Source organism: Protopterus annectens, chromosome 9.part0 (genome assembly GCF_019279795.1).
Source record: "Protopterus annectens isolate FY-2018-M chromosome 9.part0, PAN1.0, whole genome shotgun sequence".
Taxonomy (NCBI): domain Eukaryota; kingdom Metazoa; phylum Chordata; order Ceratodontiformes; family Protopteridae; genus Protopterus; species Protopterus annectens.
Genome location: NC_056743.1, coordinates 1,193,054,095 through 1,193,072,738, shown reverse-complemented (window position 1 = coordinate 1,193,072,738; position 18,644 = coordinate 1,193,054,095). Strand labels below are relative to the sequence as shown.

General features: G+C 43.0%; 1 protein-coding gene across 1 annotated transcript in view; it reads left to right on the top strand.

Annotated features, from left to right (window-relative positions):
- ZDHHC5 (zinc finger DHHC-type palmitoyltransferase 5) overlaps positions 1-1,179 on the top strand; it is a 1,362,456-nt gene extending 1,361,277 nt beyond the window's left edge. The window contains 1 exon segment of the mRNA XM_044084108.1: positions 448-1,179. Coding sequence (XP_043940043.1) covers positions 448-625 — 178 coding nt within the window. The 3' untranslated portion in view covers positions 626-1,179.
- Positions 1,180-18,644: the final 17,465 nt, after the last annotated feature.

The window sequence follows — 18,644 nt, the reverse complement described above, 5'->3', positions numbered from 1 at the left end:
GCCGGATGTCGGCACTGCAGGCAGAAACCTCCCTACTGTTATGAATACTGCAACATGGAAGAGAAGGATATCTAAGGTTATGGTAAGTGCTTACACAACTATTCTTTACATAGATCTGGGGACTTATTTTGGAAGATGCTGAAATTGTTTTAGTTGTACATGTTTCAAGATTTTCTCAGGAAGAAGTATTAATTTTTAAAGTAATACCTTTTTTTGCACTATGCTGCATTAGTACGTTGCCACTTATCAATGAAACGACTGTGACTTCCATCTTCAGAGGAGTAGAAAGACTTATTTTGCAGTCTATCCTAGGGTAAGACATTTTGTTTGGAAAGGAGTTGTCAGGTTTACTAGCAGGTTTGAGTAGGAATGATTTCTTCTTTGTACAGTTCAAATCTGAGAGATGCTTTATCTAATTCATATTTTTCTTCCTTTCTGTTTTGACAGGGATGATGTGCAAATAAAAACTGGTTATAGCAAGATAAATGGCCAGCCAAAATCACTGGTGAAAGCAGAGCTACGGCAGGGGCCAGGGAGTAGTGCTGCCCAGGCTCCTCTAAGCCCAACGAGAGCAGTGAAGAAGGTGTCTGGTGTTGGTGGAACAACATACGAAATTTCTGTATGAAAACAAAACCTGTAACTCTTAGCCAAGAAGACAGAAATGGGTGGGTGGCGCTGTCTACACTTGCTTGAATGAAACTGCACTGAGAACACACAAGACACTACAATTCAAGATTTGCCATGTGGAATGTATGTTTTATAGTTATTTTTGGTTTTAACCAATTACAAAGCAAGAACACTTCCCAGCGTTGACAGCGTCTGGCAGTGCTGTGGTCCAGCAGTTTACAGTTCACCACCACCCCACCTGCCTGCTCCAGCACAGACTGTATATTTTTCACTCAGTCATGGATTCCAGTAGTATACACTGTGATAAATTACAAGGACCCTAACCGCTAATCAGCTTGGGATGTATGAAAAAAGATGAGGGACAGTGGCTTAGTGATACATACATTCTCAGTTTTTTTTTCTCCTTTTTTTATCTGAATTAAGACTCTGGTGAGAGGACTGTGCAATCACTATAGTAACATATATTAAGAATGGATTTTAAAATATTTTGTTTCCTAAGTTAAAGGGATATGTACTCAGATTTAAAAAAAAAACACAAGAAAAGAAACACAAGTTTTGACTACAGTGGTTATTTAAGCATTTGAAGATTGGATTGAACCAAATGAAAGTTTAAAGTGCTACAACAGTATTGGGAACATATAGCCATGCTTGTGATTTAATTGTCATATTCTTTATTTTTTAAAGGAAACCAGGTATTTTTCTTGCACTGGAGGTTTGTATCTCAAAGTGTTGCCACCACCACTAGTCGGTAGCTTCCCACACAAAGATCAAGTTGTTGCATGTTACACTGCAGTGTAGCATTGTCTCATTGCAGATCTCATAATGGGATAAAAAAGGCAGCCCCAATTGATCTGTCAAACATTTACCATTTTCTTGTACCTTCCTTGTGTGTTGGTTGCTATTGGAAATTGTGAAACATCTAACATATAGCAGTCAGTGATCGAACAGATGATGCATATATCCACAGGTAATCAAATTCTTAAGATTTTTGTGTGTCACACACGTATGAGCACTTGAAGTGTGTATACATGCTACTAACTCTTAAAACAGCCACAATCTGCTTGGCCATTCTTATGAGGTGCAAGATAAGCTGTCTAGTGCTTTCATCTATCAGCGGTCTACCTGAAGTAAAGTAGCTGAAATAAACTGCTCAGAAGCACCTAAATTTGTTAAACTGGATAAAGTAGTGCAAGTATTCATGCTTGCATGTACTTGCATCATGCCTACTGAAGTTTAATAAATTAAGTGTCTCTGAGCCAAGTTTATTTTTATTTCATTGAAAACTTTATAAATGGAATATGTTTTTTGATCATCATTAGATCACTGTTGCAGTAGTCTAAGCTGTGTGGGTTATATCTATCCTACCCATGGATAATAGTATCTTTCACATGCCCTAACTACTGAACAGCTTGAGGAGAGTTATATAAAGTCAGTTTTTAGAGTCTCAAACCTTCAGAACTTTCTTACTGTTGAAGTGAGCTTCTTTCCTGTGAGTTTTGAGTGACCAGTAGTTTAGTGCTTCTTCAAGGCTGGGCTGATAACTACCCTGTTGGGGGGCTTCTTTCCATTTTATTTATTTTTTCCTGAAGAAAGGCAATTTTTTTCTGTCAAATTGTATTGCTAGGATCTAGCCTTACTTTTTGTCAGGGTTCCCTATTGCGGAATACCATACAATTTATGAATTTTTTATGAGAAAAACATTTTTCTTTTCTGTTAAAGATGGTAGCCAAGGTTTTGGGTTAGTGTTTTTGGTAGTTGCCACTAAAAATAATCTACCTCTGAACCTAAAGTATTAGTCAAGAGGTAGAACCAGCTCACTAAGGCTCTGCTACCTGCTTGTCAGACACTTTTTCGGTAGAGACATGAACCAAGTTTCCCCACTTTTGGTTTTTCCCACCACAATCTGAAAGAAGAAAATTGTACAGGAGTCTGTGGTCTTCAAGCCAGTCATTTAAGTATCTGCTGAGGCCATTTCATGTACCTCGGACCATTCATCTGTTCCTCTCAATCTCTCTGGTGTTGCTCTCTCAAAGCTGCTATGGACTAAGAGACAAGTATGTCCTCTGCAGCTGTTTGGCTGTTCTCTTTGTGCAATGGAGAACTACAGTTGTCTTTATCAGAAGGAGAACCACACTTGCCTTTGTCAGGTGAAGGAGCATATATTGTTCTTGCATAAAGCTTCTCTGAGGATCTTGCTTCTCAAAGAGAGGACCATTTGTTGTCAGTATTTTTGAGGGTGTTTACCAGAAAAAAGGAAATGTAATGTTTGGCATATTTCTTCTCCTGTAGCACATAGGACAGGCAGGGAAGATTGGCTTGGTTTTGCTGAGGGTTTATTTCAAGCCTTTCAGTCTTTATATTTTGAGTCTTCCTTGAATTTAAATAAGAAAAGTTTTTCCCATCTCAGATTCTGATTTTCAGTTTGAGGGGCAGGAGTTGGACTGTATTTCTCAAGTTCCTGCTCCACAGAATGTGTACTGGGATTGTGAGGAAGGTTTTTCTTCAGATTCCCCATCTACAGAATTATCCTTTTCTAAATACTATTGCCATAATGAAAGAGTTATTTCAGTACGAATAAATCAAAATGCCAGAATCTCGGGAAAGATGTTGTTAATTGTTATAGGTAGATTTTTCTCAATCTGTAGCTGTTCCTGCCATATTGCCAGGATTGGAGAACACCTTCCTTGCAAGCTGCAGTTTGCCTGAGTCACCTGCCCCCAGAAAATCAGATAAATTATATAAAGCTCCCCAGATTCACGCATTTCTTTTTTTTCCAAATCCTATATCAGATCCTGCAGTTCATTCTCTGTCAAAATCATCTTTTGTCAAACATCTTACTGCAGCTTATCCTATTCCTTCTGCAAAAAATGGTTAAGAAAGTTTATACATCCACCTTAGCTTTTAGAATAGTGAATTGCATGTCCAGGTTTCTGCTGGATTCTTTTGACACAATGCAAAAGTTAATTGCTGACCTCCATTCTTCAGAGTAAGACATCTTTTAATTGTTTGATTTCATCTGTCTCTTGGGTAATGAAACAATCTCTAAAAAGAAAAAGAAATGTTCTTATTACACTGATGATGCTGTATCAAGAGCAGCTGCTTCTTGGTTGATGGAGATTTGCCTGTCTGCATTCCAAGAACTTACCCAAAAATGTCCCAAGCTGAGCTTCTGAATACTCCCCTGGATAAAGAAGTTTTACTCTCCCCTTCTGCTGAGGTCCTAAAATAATTTGATGGAAGGGTAAAGCTAATTCGGGTTATTATTCATATTTTTCAACCCTCCGTGCCAAATATAATAGAAACTTGTGTTCCAATAAAGGTTCCTTTAGTAGGAAGCAGAATAAACAATTTCAGCAAGCAATAGAAAAGGGTCTCAATACAAAGGGCATTTAAAAAAATGCAGATTGACTGTGTCTCATCCTGATTTTCACCTTCTCCACCCTGGCAATTCAGCAAAACTTTATCACAATCTAGGTCTTCACTTCCCTCAGTGGCACCATATGACTTCAGACACTTGGGTTCTGAGAATCGATCAAAATGGATACAGTTGGCAGAGAGAGCCCCTGCTTCCATTCTAAGGTGTTCCTTTCACCCATCCAACCAAACCTTCCTGTTCTCTTCCATCCAATATCAGATGCTATCTCATGGGGATTATAGAATCTGTTCCACAGGTCAAGTATGGAGAGGACTTAATTCAAGAATCTATTTGGTAGCAAAGAATGAATGAATATGGAGACTTGCCTTAGACCTACCTTTTCTAAACTTTCACCTCAAAGTTCCAAATTCAAAATCGTGTCTCTGCAGTCTTACTTTTCAATTTTCTAGTAATTCTGAAGCTCAAAGATGCTCATCACATTCCATTTCTCAAAGTTTTCAGATTTTTTTAAGAATTTGTGTTTGGTTTACATTTTCCCTTTTCTGCTTTGACCTTTGGTTTGTCTACAACTTCTTGGGTGTTTAAAAAGTGCCTGCCTCCTGTAATAGCTCACTGCAAGTTGTCCAGCTTTCACATTTTCCCATGTTTAGATGACTGCCTTATTTTTGCAGATTCTTTTACAAGTTGTCAAGAAAGAGTGGCTTGGGTAAAATGTTTTTTTTTTTCAGTCTGCTGTTTCAGGAGAATACAGAGAAGTATTTTCTCAGATCTCTCTCACATGATAGTGATTCTGAGACGTCTCCTGGATACTTCCCTCATGATGTCTTCTTTCTCAGGACAAAGTTGAATTTTGCAAGGAAGTTTCTGATATCCTCCAACCAATTTCTGAAATCTGCCAGGTAATATCTTATGCTTCTGGGTTTCATGACCTCTATAATTTTCATGATTCCTTTGAACAGACATCACTTGAAAATTGAGTGGTTCCTCAAATTAGTTTAGATCCAAGACCAGCACCCCCTATCATTTCAGATTCCAATTTTGGGGTTTGTAAAAAGAGAGTTACTCTGGTGAGTAAATGTGATTATCTGTTAACTCAGATCTCTTTTTCCTTTCAACCCTATTCTGTAACCACAGAGATGCCTCAGACTTTGCTTAGGGAGCTGTGTCAAAGGGCTGAAAGTTCAGGGTCTGTAGAACAGGGAGGACAGATTGAAACAGATGTCAAAGAAATGATGGTGCTAATAAATTCTCGTAAGTCTCTAAATCATCTTTAGGTTCCAGGCCCTCTACTAGTAATTACAGACGATGCCCACAGTGATGTGGTACATAAATGTGAGGAACCAGATCCTTCCCACTTTGCAGACTAGCTGTGGTAGCATGGGATTTAGCAACTCAGCACAAACTATCCTTGTGAGCAATTTCGATTTTGACAAGAGCAAAATGTTGCAAACAAGTTGAGCAAGTCCAGGACAGAGCCCCAGAAATGGAAGGTAAGTTCAAATGTGGGAAACTCCTCAAGTAGATCTTTTTGCCTCCATTCACAATAGACAAATACTGCTCTAGGGCGACTTGCACAAAGGCCTGGAAGACAGATGCCTTTCATCCCCATAGATTTATGTATGTCTTTCCTTTGATAATGGGGGTTCTCCTTAAAATTTAGGAAGACTCTCCCAGGATAATCATGGTTAAAATCCCCTTTTGGTAACCAGAAGGGAGGATGAACACCCAAGTTCACTCTCAAACTCTGAATTTATTAAACCTTAAATACAGTGGACTTCAATAGTTAAACGCAATTAAGTGTTTTTATCCCTCCTTAGGGACTTCTTCAGAACAAAGTAAATTCACCTACCCAGCATTCAAATACACATATCACTTACATAATTAACACTAATTGTTATCCTTCTAATAACATTATTTGCTAATTAAGACATTTAAAATGTATTCACCATATTTAAACAAAACTTCCTCAAAACCAGGTATTAGAACGTGTGTTTATAAATATAAAAAATGTTAAGTTTTTAGAATTTGTAAAACTAAAAATATATAAAAAAATATGTAATATATTGTCACTTATGCGAGCATATTATCCCAACAAATGATTCAATTTTAGAACACAATTTACATTCACCATTTCATTAATGACTGGATAACTAGTTGCATCCAGGGAGAGTTGCCATTTCAACTCACATACATCCAAATATTCACTTAAAACCCTCCCTTGTTGATCTGCTTTAACTTGCTGTATTACTAAAAACATAAATGAATGATCATTATATCTTATTAGATATAAAACATTCAAAGAATACAAATGCATTAAGCAGGCATCTCCTGGAATATAAAGATCATTTGTTGGGATAATATGCTTGTATAAGTGACAATACATTACATATTTATATATTTTTATTTTTACAAATTCTGAAAACTCTAAAATGTTAAAAATGTTTTATATTTATAAAAACATATATGTTATAATATCTGGTTTTGAGAAAGTTTTGTTTTAAACATGGTGAATACATTTTTAAATGTTTTAATTAGCAAATGTTATTAGAAGGGTAGTAATTAATGATGTTATGTAGTCCTATTTCGCTGTAATTCTTGCTGGATGGGTTCGGAGCTGATATTCTGGTGCGACTCGGCCGATACTAAAGCTCGAGAACTTTTACTGGATCGAGGCTAACCCCTATCCCATGCTGCCTCACGGCAATTCCCCAGATCTCGTTTGCCGCAAAAGCTTTGAGGTTGTCTTTTACTGGTTCATTGGCTAAGTAATAGGATTTATTTATTAAATCTCGTCCTTTTCTCAACTTTTCGTCTTCTATTGCAGTCTTTATTACTGTTATCTCTGTGTGACTGTTCGGAGAGTTTTTGACCCTTATTTTTCCCCTTAGGATTCTACGACCCATTTAAGTTAGAGGGCCTTTCCTCCTAGAGTGTGTCTCTTATATATAAAAAAAAAATAGTTTATATATGCAATAGACTCTTTTCTATCTCTCACTATCTTATTGTTACCGTAGTTAGTTATTGTTGTTCCCTTCTCTAGCTAGACTATAGTTTTTCAGTCAGAATGTCTAAAGAAAAAGATAGAGAGCATAAGGACCATCGCCCTTCGGTGTTTAAAAAGTGTGATAGATGCTCACAAAAAATGTCTTTGACAGTCACACCAGTTGCGTGTACTGTTTAGGTGAAGCTTATTTGCAAGAGCCCTGTACCTTTTGCCATGCGTTTAGTACCAGGGTCTTGAATGAGAGGAAACAAAAACTTATTGGTAGGGGGCTTATGACCAGTTCCTTCCAGGAACAGCTGGAACTTAGGCAGCTCCTAAGACTTCAAAATGTAAATCTTCGGCCCCAGCTTCGGAGCTGTCGAAAAAGGCCAAAGCGTCGGAGCCAAGGAGTTCTGGCTCCGATTCAGCTTCTTCCACATCGGTACCATCGATATCCTCGGTGCCGAGGCAGCCTTCAGTACCGAGACATTTACCTGATATTGATCCTGTGTCACCTACTTTGAGATCTCCTATTTTGGAGAGGAGGAGATCTCCTGTCTCCACCAGATCCTCCAGGACACTCTCAGATGAGGACATCGAGCAGGTGGTGAAGAAGTTGCTTTCAGATCCAGCTCTGGCAAAGAAATTGGTCCCTCCAGACCCAAAGGCTTTGGAGCTGATCTTTTTACATGCCATTGCACCACCTCTGACTGCTTCGCTCTGAGCCCATCACTTCAGGTTCTTCAGGCTTGGATCCGTCGGTTCCGGATATCCTCCCTGCTTCCTCGGAACTGATTACGCTTTCCTGGGTGGCTCGGTCTGGAGCTGAGTGATCTGGGAGCGGACACTCTCGAGTCGACTCCGAGGGGGACAGTCACCCTGGGTTTTCTTCGGAACTGACCCTCCCTCTCAGTGCCTTGGCTCGACTCAGCTCAGCTCCACATCTGCTTCGGAGCCTTTCCCCCTGGCTAGGAGTCGACCATCCGTCTCCTAGGAGCGAAGGTATTCAGAGCGGGGGGAAGGCTTTCAAGGCAATAGAGAAGGCTTTATCCTCTGCAAAAGCCATACCTTTAGAACCTGCGTCCCACCAGCAGCAGGCAGCAACCTCTTCTCCCCTGCCCACCCCCACAGCATAGGGAACCTGAGATCCAAGCAGCCCCTATTGGAGGTGCCCCCCTCTTCTGAGACCTCCCCAGATTATCCCACTGGAGAGCTCCCTAAGAAGAGACTGTGTAAGAGGAAGCATGTTGACTCACCTGAGTCTGTCACTTCTGACACTGATTTGGAGAAATCAGAAGAGTCCCCTAGAATCCCCCTCTGAGGATATCTCCTTTTCTGACATCCTAGAAATCCTTAGAGGGGTGACTGGAAGACCTCTAACCCTACTGCGGATGAATCAGTTTATCTTGAGGCTTTTGGTTCCCGACCTTCCATCTCCTGGGTGACACACCGCCTTATGAACAACATTTAGGGATCATATCGCGGAAAGCCTGGACCTCCCCAGACTCAGTGGAGCCTGTCCCGTGAAGGCCAAATAAATTCATGACAAAACCTGAAGATAAGGCTTTTCTTACCAAAGGAGTTCCCATTGATGCTGTGGTGGTAGCAGCAGCCACCAAGAAGGAGTTATCCAAAACATCTAATATCCATCCTCCTAACAAGGAGTCTAGGACGATGGATAGGTATGGGAAGCGTACCTTCTCTTCAGTGGCATTTACTTTAAGATCGCTGAATTACCTTACCCACTTTACTCGTCTTCAGAGGAATCTCCTGAAGGTGTTGGGAGATGCCCTCCAGGGTTCAGTAGCTCCAGGATCCATGGATAAGGTTTCTGCGCAGCTCTCCACCCTTACATCAATAGCTGACTCCTCCATGAGGCTGATATCGTATGCAGTGGATAGAGCGAGTAGGGCAGCCGCAGCAGGAATATCTCAGACAACATTCTTGGATACGTCTTTGTAATTTCACAGACTCCTTTAAGTCTTCCTTCACTAACGTCCCCTTTGATGGTTCATCTCTTTTTGGACCCCAGGTGAAAGAGACTTTGACCAGGTGCGAGCAGGAAGAGAAAACCTTATCTGCCGTCGGAGTCAGTTTCTCCCTCCCATCTAGACCCTATCCCAAGGGTAATACAGGAAGGAAGATGTGGTTCCGTAAATCCCAAAAAGGTTTCCCTCATGCACAAGGTCAACCCTCCCCTAGAGGCAGAGGGGGAGGATGTAATGGAAGACGCCGCCCTCACGGCAGAGGAGGTCCACAACATCAGGGAGATAGAGAAACCATCTCTGATTGTCCCTTCCATCGCCCCTGAGGGGTTGCCCGGCTGTCCGTCTCTGGAGGCAGTCGGGGGTCATCTATCGCTGTACTCAAGCACCTGGCTAAACATTTCACAAGATCGTTGGGTACACACCACAATATCCAGAGGTTATCTGATTCACTTTGTTTCCAACCCCCCAGCAAACCGGTCTGTACCAGATGTGCCACCCATTCAGCTAGGCTGTGCAACATCAGAGGTTATCTTGTTGTTGCAAAAAAGTCATCCAAGAAGTCCCCACAGAGCAAATAGGATCCGGAACTTACTCTCGATTCTTTTTAGTTCCAAAAAAGACAGGGGATTGGAGATCAATTTTAGATCTCAGCAGACTCAACAAGTCTGTAAGGAGATAGAAGTTCCGAATGATCACTCTGCAGTCGATATTTCCCTTTATCGGGAAAGACAATCGAATGTGTTCAATAGATCTTCAGGATGCATACTACCATATCAAAATGGACAAGTGCTCCAGGGGACACTTAAGCTTCCGGCTGGGAGCCAGTCATTTTCAGTTCCGAACACTGCCCTTTGGTCTTACTACAGCCCCCAGAGTGTTCACCAAATGCATGGCAGTGGTAACGACTCACCTGAGATGTCAAGGATTCCAGGTGTTTCTGTACCTAGACGACTGGCTCCTCACTGCTACCACCAAGCATCAACTCATCAGAACCAGGGACGAGAGACTATCCTTGTGCGCCAGTTTGGGCGTCACAGTCAACCTAAAAAAATCAGCCTTATCTCCTTCGCAGCATTTTGTATTCTTAGGCTCAGAAATAGACACAACCACCACGTCAGCAAGACTAACACCAGAAAGAGTAGAGTCTCTACGCAATCAAGTCAGATTCTTGCTAAACAGTCAAAGTTCAGGCCAGAGTAGTCTTTCAAGTCCTAGGAACCATGGCTTCCTCCATCCTATTAGTTCCTCTAGCCCGTCTACACATGAGAATACTTCAGTGGCTGCTAATTTGCCCAGTGGCCAATGCAAGACCTTCGATTCTCTCATCAGATTTTCATAACAAACACCTGCAAGAAGGATCTGACATGGTGGTTACATACAAAACAACTTCTCTTAGGTCATCAACTTTTTCCTCCACAAGAGAAAGCAGTTTTGACCATGGATGCTTCCCAGATAGGGTGGGGGGGCATTATCTGGGAAAGACAGTCCAAGGTACTTGGCAGAACCACAAGAACCACTTGCACATCAATGTTCTGGAGATTAGAGAGGTGCTATATGCGTTGCAAGCACTTCACAGCTCTCTTCCCACTGGGACAATTGCGATCCAAGACAAACATGTCTGTCGTGTGGTACATAAACAAGTAAGGGGGAACCAAATCTTACCCTCCTTGCCGAGAGGCCTTAAGAGTTTGGAAATGGGCAATGGACACTCAACATTTTCTGGTAGCAATACACATCCCGGAGAAATCCAGTGTGATAGTAGACAAACTCAGCCGAGCAATGTTGCTGCCTCAGGAGTGGTCCCTGAATGCAGAAGTTGTGAAAGAGATCTTTCACAGATTGGGCCAACCTTGCAGCGACCTATTCGCCACACACCTGAACACCAAATGCAGCAGCTACTTTGCCCTAATTCCCTATCTAGGGATGTCACCAAGGGATGCTCTAGTCCACAATTGGCTCCGGGGACTTGTTTATGCCTTCCCACCTTTTCCTCTCATCCCCAAGGTGTAATACACAAAGCAAAACAGTTGAGGAATACCCTGATCCTCATTGCTCCTTACTGGCCTTGACAAGTATGTTTTCTTTTCCTGTGGCCCTATCTTTTGGAGGAACCATTTATTCTGGAACCATCTCCAGACCTCCTAATTCATCAATCGGGGCAGTTCCACCCCACCATCCACACCCTCAAATTGACAGCATGGCTGCTCCAGTTCCCCGAATAGTCAGGTCGCCGTCTCCCCTTCAGTCACACATTCTGATCTCATCCCATAAGTCTTCCACTCGGTAGTTATACTCCAACAAATGGAAAAGGTTCTCTATTTGGGCTATAAACCAAGGCCTAGATCCCTATACAGCTCCTATAGAGTCTATTTTATCCTTCCTTGCGTCAATTTTTCATGAAGGAGCTGCAGCCACTACAGTTTAAGAGTTCAGTAAGCTGCAATTTCTAATTTCCATTTTGGCTTCATGGGAAATCCTATCATGTCTCACAATTTTTGTGCAAAACCTTTTTAAAGGGAGTTCTCCTTCTCAGGCCTCCGATCAAACAGCCATTAGAACCCTGGGACTTAAATTCAGTTCTCACATCATTAATATCTGCACCATTTGAACTCTCCTTCATCAGATATGAAATTGTTATCTTGGAAAACACTATTCTTAGTAGCCAGAACCACTGCTAGGAGAGTCTCAGAACTGCACGCCCTTACTATTCGACCTCCTTACATTATTTTCCACAAGGATAGTCTCTCACTCAGAACAAACCCTTCTTTTCTTCCCAAGGTACGCTCAGAGCATAATCTTAACACTACCATTGAGCTACCAGTGTTTTTTCCAAACCACTCTAATAAATCTGAGTACAAACTGCATCAATTAGACGTTCACAGAATTCTCAAGTTTTACTTACACAGGACAAAAGAGTTCAGAAAATCAGATCAATTATTTGTCCTTTTCGGACAAAAACAAGGGCTTGCCTGTTTCTAAGGTTACTCTTTCAAAGTGGCTTTCAAATTGCATTTCTTTTGCTTATCAAACTGCTGGCAAACAATTACCGAACAGAGTAAAAGGCCATTCTACTAGGGCAGTATCTACTTCATGTGCCTTTAGATCTAGGCTCCCAATTGCTACTATTTGTGCAGCAGCTACTTGGGCAAGACCACATACTTTTGTCACTCATTACAAATTGGATTTGGCCTCCTGGAACAGGTCATCCTTTGGGTCCACTGTGCTGAAGAGTCTGTTTGCTTGAGCCACCTAGGATAAAGGTGCTAGGGACGCTGTCCCATCCAGCAAGAATTACAGCGAGATAGGACTACATAACATAAAGAAGTTATGTATTTACCATAACGTTCCATGTTTGTAGTCCATCTTGCCTACATTCTTGTGTCCCTCCTGCACCCTTCCTGTAGGATCTGGTGGACTATACTTGTCCTGTCTGACCTGGTTGTAGTTGTTGTCCACCTGGCATGGATAATATTACATTATTTTTTTGTCTGTATGTATACAGTTTTTGATAATTTCATACCTATTGGGTACTTATTGCTTTCTTGCAAACAAGATGTGAGGAATTGCCGTGAGGCACCATGGGATAGGGGTTAGCCTCGAGCCAGTAAAAGCTCTCGAGCTTTAGTATCGGCTGAGTCAGAGCCGAATATCAGCTGTGAACCCATCCAGCAAGAATGTAGGCGAAATGGACTACAAACATGGAACGTTATGGTAAGTACATAACTTCTTTTTAATTATGTAATTGATATGTGTATTTGAATGCTGGGTAGGTGAATTTACTTTGTTCTGAAGAAGTCCCTAAGGAGGGATGAAAGCGCTTAATTAACTATTGAAGTCCATGTATTTAAGGTTTAATAAATTCAGTGTTTGTGAGTGAACTTGGATGTTCATCCTCCCTTCTGGTTACCTGGTTTGTGGAAGTTACAATAAGCCCCCTTTTGACACAAGCAGCAGTGGTTCTCCCTTCTTTTGAAAATGGCCAAGGGCAGTTACCACAAGCTTCCTCACTTGACAGACTTGCACAGGACAAGGAATTGTTTTATACACCACGCTATTCTTTTATTTAACTCACTGGCTGTATGACAGAATTTTAATACCTTTTAGGAACTTGTGGTCTGTGGACTTGCAGCAGGTATTAAAGAAGGCTAAGAAACCTGCTACTAAAAAATCCTGTTTGGTCAACTAGAAAATATTTTATAGTTGGTGTTAAAGAACAAGGATCCTTTTAAGGTCAAGACTCCTCTGGTTCTACAGTATTTTTGAGTTATTCCCAGGCCTGCCTTATTCTTCTGTCAAGAGTCATCTCTCAGCCATCTCTACTTGTCTGCCCATGGAATCCCCTTCCATTTCCCCTGCCTCAAGTTAATCAGTTTTTGAAAAGGGCTTCATTTATCCATCCACCTAGAAGCCAAGGAGTCCCCTTTTTGAGATCTGAATTTTGTTATGGAGGAACTTGCATATTTTTTCTTTTGAACTTGTTCACAAGGCTGACTTGAAGCTCTTTGTATTGAAAAGCAGTGTTACTCATTGCAGTAAGAATATCTGATTTACAACCTCATACGATTATTCATCCCCGTCTTATTTTTCCTAAATGTAGGGCAATATTGAGAGCAAATCATTCCTTTTATGCCTAAAGTTTCACAATTTAAAATGAGCCAGGCCATGCATCTCCGTTTTCTATCAAAAAAAAAAAAAAAACAGAATTCTATATATTCTAGATGTCTACAAGCAACTCTACATTGACAGGGCGTATGCCTTCAGGGAGTCTAATCAGTTGAGTAAAAAAAGACAAGTATGTTCATAATTTTCACTGCTGCAGTAGCCTATCACTATTTGGGTTACATCTTGCCCAGAATATTGGCTGGCCAAACTTCAGAAGTCTCTGGCTCCCCTCCAGTCATGCATCCACCCAGGCTGCTCTTTCTCAAAATCCACAGGTGGAAAACAGCACCTGAGTGCCAGTTTCTTCAGTACTTTCTTACCATCCTAGAGAAGCATCTCTGTGATCACAGGATAGGCAGTCTGCTCCAGTCTTCCTTTTCTGACAGATAGGACCCCTTTGGGGAGTCCTTCCACACAGAAGTTGCATTGTTTGTTTTTCTGACAAGAATTTTGAGACTGGATCTGTCTAAGAATACTGTCAATTTACTGTGTTGACATTTTAGCAAAAACTGTTTTATCAAATTAGTTAATTTTAGTATCTGGGGCTAATTAATTAGGTCTGGGGCTTTTGTCAGGAACATGTGCTGCTTTTGTACTTTTTATGTGTGAAATGAAAGGATTATATGTTTGAAGGGATTGTTAGTGTATTTTGATGCTTGGATACACTTAATTTAGTAACAGCTTACTTTCATTTTTACTGTTCATTGGAAGCATCACTAAAGTGACTTCTGATTTCTGGAGGACTAAAGTGTATTGTTTGTGCATTTACTTTTGTGATATTTGGGAGACTGTTTAGGGAAGTATAATTGTACAGATTCTTTGTATGGATCACTGCTGCAGTAGCCTGAACTGTGTGGATTATATCTTGCTTACAGATGTGTAATAGCTGGCCAGCTTCCAAAGCTTCAGGGCATTTTCCACACACCCAAACCTTTTTAGTTCCAGCTGAGCTGGCTAAACAGACATATTTGGATGTCAAGCCCTTCAGAGCTTTCCTGCCACAAGAAGAGCACTCCTGTGCAGGCTTTTGATAATCAACAGTTGAGTGCCTTTCAGGGAAAACGTTTCCATATTACTTTTAAACTTGCTTAAAGCTACTTTTTAAATGAAACAAGTAATTATAAGTTAAGAAAAAGTATTTTCTCTGAATGTGTCATGACTTTTATGTACCTTTAAACTGGAGAGAAAGTGTTCAGTGTTTTTTTACCTTTTTTGTTAGGAAAAGTTAAGTTTCTGTTTTACTGACTATTGCTGCTAAGTTTCCCTGGGAAACTACTGATCCCTCAGTCAGACCTTCCAGCCACAAAAAGAAAAATATTGTTGAGCGGCCTTTGCCACCACAGCAGGATAGAAATTTGCCACAGCCGCATGTTGGTTCATCAGATCACTCTTTTTCTTCTGATCCTTTTGGCATTGCCCATACAACCACAGTGGAACAGGGGTTAGCCACTTGCACTGTGGCTGTCGGTGTGCCTTCATTGGGCAAGGGAGAGCCACTCCTGTCGATCTTGGGATAAGGGGCAGGGAATGTGCCCTACTTGGCCAGAATGTTGTACCTACCCCCGGGAAGCTGTTACTGGCAGTACAGGGTCAGTTTACTCTAACTTTCTTGTCAAATAGAGAGAGAACCTAAACATTTAGCTTCTCTTGTGTCAGTTACTCAAGCCAAGAGTAATTTATTGGACTTGGCACAGGGTCTTGTGTGCAGGCTGTTGATCCTTTTTGTAAGGTGGTTTCTGGTAAAAGAAAAAGGAATTCCTCTTTCCCTGAGGAGATTTAAGAATCAGAATCTGTAGAGGAATGTGAAGGGACATGCTGTTTCTCCTCAGGTTTCTGTTTCAGATTCTGAAGCAAGTGGGGTACCTGATCCTCCCTCGGAGGGATTCTCTTAATCAGATTTTGTTCCAGAATGAACCATTGTTTTCAGTGGGAAAATACTGAGGTATTGTAGTCCCTTAGAAAGTACAGCTGTTTGCAACAACATGAATTTCCATAACCCTCACCCATCTGTCAGCACTGAAGACTACATGTTTGTCACAACCAGTGGGTTTCCTTGACATCCAACCTGCTATCTCTAAAAAAAGCAAATTGAGTGCACAAAATTGGTCAATCTTTCAAGTTTTTTATACAGTAATAGCAGACCTGACCCCACAGCTATAGTTCATCCAACTGCTGCCTGGCAAGCATTTTTGTATACTAATTTTCTTCATAATAAGGATGGTAAAGCTTTTGATATGTTTGGGGAAAATTATATGTATGTATTTATTTGCCTTGTTTGTCTTTGACCAGGTAAGTCCGACTGGACAGAGTCCCATTTTCATTGGAACCCTAGGAGAAAAGCTTTGTCGCACTAAACTTGTACTAGCAAATGCATTTCAGACAAGTTTCAGAAAAGCAGCAGTTACATTTCTCCGAAAAAACAAATCTATAGATCTGAAGTAGTTACTTCATTTGTTCTGCAATCTGTGGGTTATGGATCTGACTTTGGATCCGAGCCGGCAGCTTCACAAGTTAAAGGATCCGAGCTCCTAGCTCCTCCCCTACCCATAATCCCCTGCTGCCTACTGCTTTACCTCAGATCGAGTTTGCCGTGGCTGAAGACAGCTACTCGTGAAGAGCTCCTTAAGCTGGGTGAGATTGTTTAGATTTTTTCTAATTGAGAGAATTGGTGAAGTGATTTTTAGGTACAGTATTATTTTCAGTCACATAGAGTTAGTTACCCACTCCTAGTTATCGTGGTCGTTAGCTTTCTTTTCTCTCCCTACCCCCTCAGTGTTTGGGTGTGTGTGTGTGAGTTTTTCATAATGGCGGAAGGGCCCAAAGCCATTTTTTCCAAGTGCACTGAGTGTGGCCATAAGCTTTCCCCAGCTGATGGCCACACTCAGTGTGTCTTGTGCCTGGGGGTGGCCCATTTATCAACAGCTTGCCAAATCTGTGCAGCCTTTAATCCTCGGGCAATCAGGGACAGGAAGAACAAGCTGATCCTGGCAGGCCTTTTCCCCCAGGAATCTGCTTCTTCTCCCTCTTCCTCAAAGGGTCAGGCTACTACCGTAGCCCCAACGCCTTCAGTTCCCCCCCCGCTCTGCCTGGGACTCAAACTCCCTCTACTGTGCAGAGCTCGGGGGACTCTAGTGCTTCTTTCTCTGGGGAAAAAAGGCACAGGGAGAAAGACAGACACAAGTCTCTCAAAAGGGCTGAGGCTCACCCCTCAGCACCCCCCTGCTAAAACTACTAGTCCTCCCTCGAAGGTTCCCGGATCCTCCCCCTCTTGGCTCCGTTCACCTCGTTTCTCGCCGGAGTACCGGTCTCCTTCGAGGTTATCGAGGCGGCCCTCCTGGCCCGCTTCGATGACTTCCTCTAGGTCTACAAGGAGCCTTACCGACTTGGACATGGATCGGATGATGCGTCGATTCCTGCAGACCCAAATGCAGATGGGGGTGCTCTTGCCCCCCCCCCCTCAGGAGGGGAGCTCAGTCCCTCTTTTTGCTCCGATCACTCCTTCTCCGACCCGGTTCAGGGTTTTGGAGTCATCGGATCCAGGTCCTTTCGGAGCCGGGGTTTTGTCGGCGCCAATAGCTCCGGTATCTCAGACTCAGACGTTGCCCTCGAGCGTGTCGGATCCTAGCTCTCTGGGCCGAGGACCGAGCATCGGATCCGTGGAGATTGGTGTACCTTCGGCTCAGGGTAGGTCGGAGCACACCTCTCTCTCGGATCCGACTGCTTCGGCTCCGACCCCGATCCCTGCTTTCGGAGCCTGTAGAAAGTAGCTCCCCTTCGGCTTTTGAGGTAGTGGAGTGGGTTCTGTCGAGGTCTTCCAGATCCCCGGTCCGGGCCTCAGATCCTCCCGCCCCTCCCCCCTTTGCATATGGGTCTATCCTTCATCATCCGTCCTATGGGACAGCCCGCTCAAACCCTCCAGTCAGTTCCCTTGGAGGAACAGGACCCCATGGGCGAGCCCTCCTCGGACAGTCCCACCGAGGAGGTGCCTCGCAAACGGCAGTGTAAAAGGAGGCACTTGGACTCCCCTGAGTCCATCACCACAGACACTGATTTGGATGAAGGGGAAGGTTCCCCAAGGTCACCCCCCGAGGATGTCTCCTTTGGAGACATCATGGAAATGTTGCGTATTAGAGGGGGGTGGTCTGCCCAAAAACCTTCCTCTGACGAATTGGTGCTCCTGGAGGCATTTGAGGCGGGCCCGTCTACCTCCTGGGTGTCCCCCCTGGCTGACCCCCTGGTGGACTTAATTACCACCAGGGCGTGGAAAGAACCCAACACCATGGAGCCAATCCTGAGACATCCTGACAAAGTTCTTAGCCCCCCCGCAGATAGGCAGTCCTGGGCTGAGGGGTCTCCTGTTGATGCCATGCTGGCCGCCATGAAGAAGCAGCTCGCTCAGGAGAGTTCCTCAGTCCATCCTCCGTATAAGGAATCTCGGGCGATGGACCATATTGAGAAGCGGATGTTTGCTTCAACCTTTTCTATAAGGGCGCTGAACTACATGGCACACATTATCAGGCTACAGCGAGACTTGATTAAGGAATATGCTGCAGCCCCTCCAGAGTCCATGACGGTCGCGGATAAGGACACATTTGCGACTCGTATGGCCACTCTAAAGTCCATCTCTAACACGTCCATGCGGTTACTATCTCACCCTATGGAGGGAGCAGCTAGGGCTAGCGGAGCCGGGGTCGTCTTGCGGAATCACACCTGGCTCCGCCTTTGCGATTTTGCGGATCCCTTCAAGGCGTCCTTTGCGAATGCGCCCTTTGACAGATCTTCGCTTTTTGGGAAGACCGTATGCGAGACACTGGTCCAAAGCGAGAAGGATGGGAAGATGCTGTCTGCCATCAGGGTCCGCTTCTCGGCTCCCCAACGATCCTTTTCTAGGAATTAGAGGGGACAAAAGAAATTGTGGTTCCGCAAGTCTCAGCAGTCCCACCCGGCTTCGGACCCCTCGTCCTCTAGAGGCAGAGGAGGACAAGGCAGACGCCGGCCCAGAGGCAGA